At 37.9% G+C, this 1680-nt stretch overlaps 1 protein-coding gene across 1 annotated transcript; it reads right to left on the bottom strand.

The window, feature by feature from the left end:
• On the bottom strand, window positions 1–498 carry LOC101976633 (olfactory receptor 3A2-like). The gene has a single exon (XM_040270533.2). The coding sequence runs from the start codon at window positions 496–498 to the stop codon at window positions 1–3; it is 498 nt and encodes a 165-aa protein (XP_040126467.2).
• Between the last annotated feature and the right edge of the window lie 1182 nt (window positions 499–1680).

The following is a 1680-nucleotide window of genomic DNA, read 5'->3' on the forward strand; positions in this document are numbered from 1 at the left end:
TCAGAGCACCTTGAACATTAGGTTTCTGAGGCTGTAGATGAGTGGGTTCAGCCTGTCATTGATGACAGTGTTAAAAATCCCAACCCCTTTATCCTTGTCTGAAGCCTCCTCTGAACCCAGACGCATGTAGTTGAAGATGCCTGTCCCATAAGAAAGGCAAACCACGGTGAGGTGGGAGCCGCATGTGGAGAAGGCCTTCTTCCTGCCCTCAGCTGAGCGGATTCGCAGGACTGCAGCTGCCACGTGGATGTAGGAGCTGATGATGAGAACCACAGGGGTTCCTGCCATTATGAAACCCACAGCGAAGAGCAGCAGCTCATTGAGCTGGGTGCTGGAACAGGAGAGCTGGAAGAGCTGGGGAAGGTCACAGTAGAAGTGATTCACTTCTTTGGGTCCACAAAAGTTGAGGGTAGTTAAGGCCACAGTATGGGTCAGTGCATTGGTGAAGGCACAAGCCCAGGACGCAGCCACTAGTATCCTCTGGACTGTCTGGCTCATGTGGGTGCTGTGAGAGAAAAAAATCTAATTACATATGGGGGAAACCAATTCGAATCTCAACTGATTTCTAAACCCAGACCTCAAAGCTAGGAGGTCCTGGCATAATATATTTCAAGCTCTGAAAGAAAATGGATGCCAACCAAGAATTTTATATCCAGCAAAACTAAGTTTCAGATTTGAAGATAAAATTAAAACATTCCATGATAAAGAAAAAGTAAAAGAATCCACAACTAGAAAGTCTATAGTACAGAGCATTCTCAACAAATATCCCATGAGGATGAAGTGGAAAAAAAAAGTGAAAACCAGCAAAGGGAGAATCTACACTAAAGGGACATTCAACCAAATGAAAAACTAAGATAAATAAAAAAAAATAAATCAAAATGACAGGGAATACAAACATACCTCAATAATAATAACCTTGAATGTTAACGACCTAAACTCATCAATCAAAAGACATAGACCGGCAGATTGGATTAAAGAGCAAGACCCAACAATATATTGTCTTCAAGAGACTCACCTCATGGGCAAAGACATCACAGCTGAAGGTGAAAGGATGGGAAAAAACTTATTACTCATATGGATTGTGTAAACAAGCAAGGGTTTCCATTCTCATTTCAGATAAAGTAGACTTCAAACCAAAGTTAATCAGAAGAGACAAAGAAGGGCATTTCATACTTCTCAAGGAAAGTATGTATAAACAGGACATAAAAATTATAAATATTTATGCCCCAAACAATGGAGCATCTATGTACATCAAACAAACCCTTCTCAATTTCAAAAGTCAAACATATCACAATACAATAATAATGGGTGACTTTAACACACCTCTCACTACTGGACAGATCTTCTAAACAAAAACTAAATAAGAAAACTATAGAACTAAATAATACAATCAATAATTTAGATTTAGCAGGCATATATAGAATATCAATAAGTGAATATACTTTCTTCTCAGCAGCACATGGATCCTTCTCAAAAATAGACAAAGCAATTCTTAGTAAATACAAAAAAACCCCAGAGATAATAATAATAATACCCTGTATTCTATCAGACTACAATGGAATGAAATTAGAAATCAACAATAAAATAAAAAATAGGAGCTACTGTAAGAAATGGAGACTAAATAACACACAATTGAATGATGAATGGATAGTAGAAGAAATCAAGGATGAAATAAAAAAA

This window comes from Ictidomys tridecemlineatus, chromosome 3, assembly GCF_052094955.1.
Source record: "Ictidomys tridecemlineatus isolate mIctTri1 chromosome 3, mIctTri1.hap1, whole genome shotgun sequence".
Classification (NCBI taxonomy): Eukaryota; Metazoa; Chordata; class Mammalia; order Rodentia; family Sciuridae; genus Ictidomys; species Ictidomys tridecemlineatus.

Excerpts from the sequence above, each read along its gene's own strand:
- LOC101976633 (XM_040270533.2), bottom strand. The coding sequence starts at position 498 with ATGAGCCAGACAGTCCAGAGGATACTAGTGGCTGCGTCCTGGGCTTGT.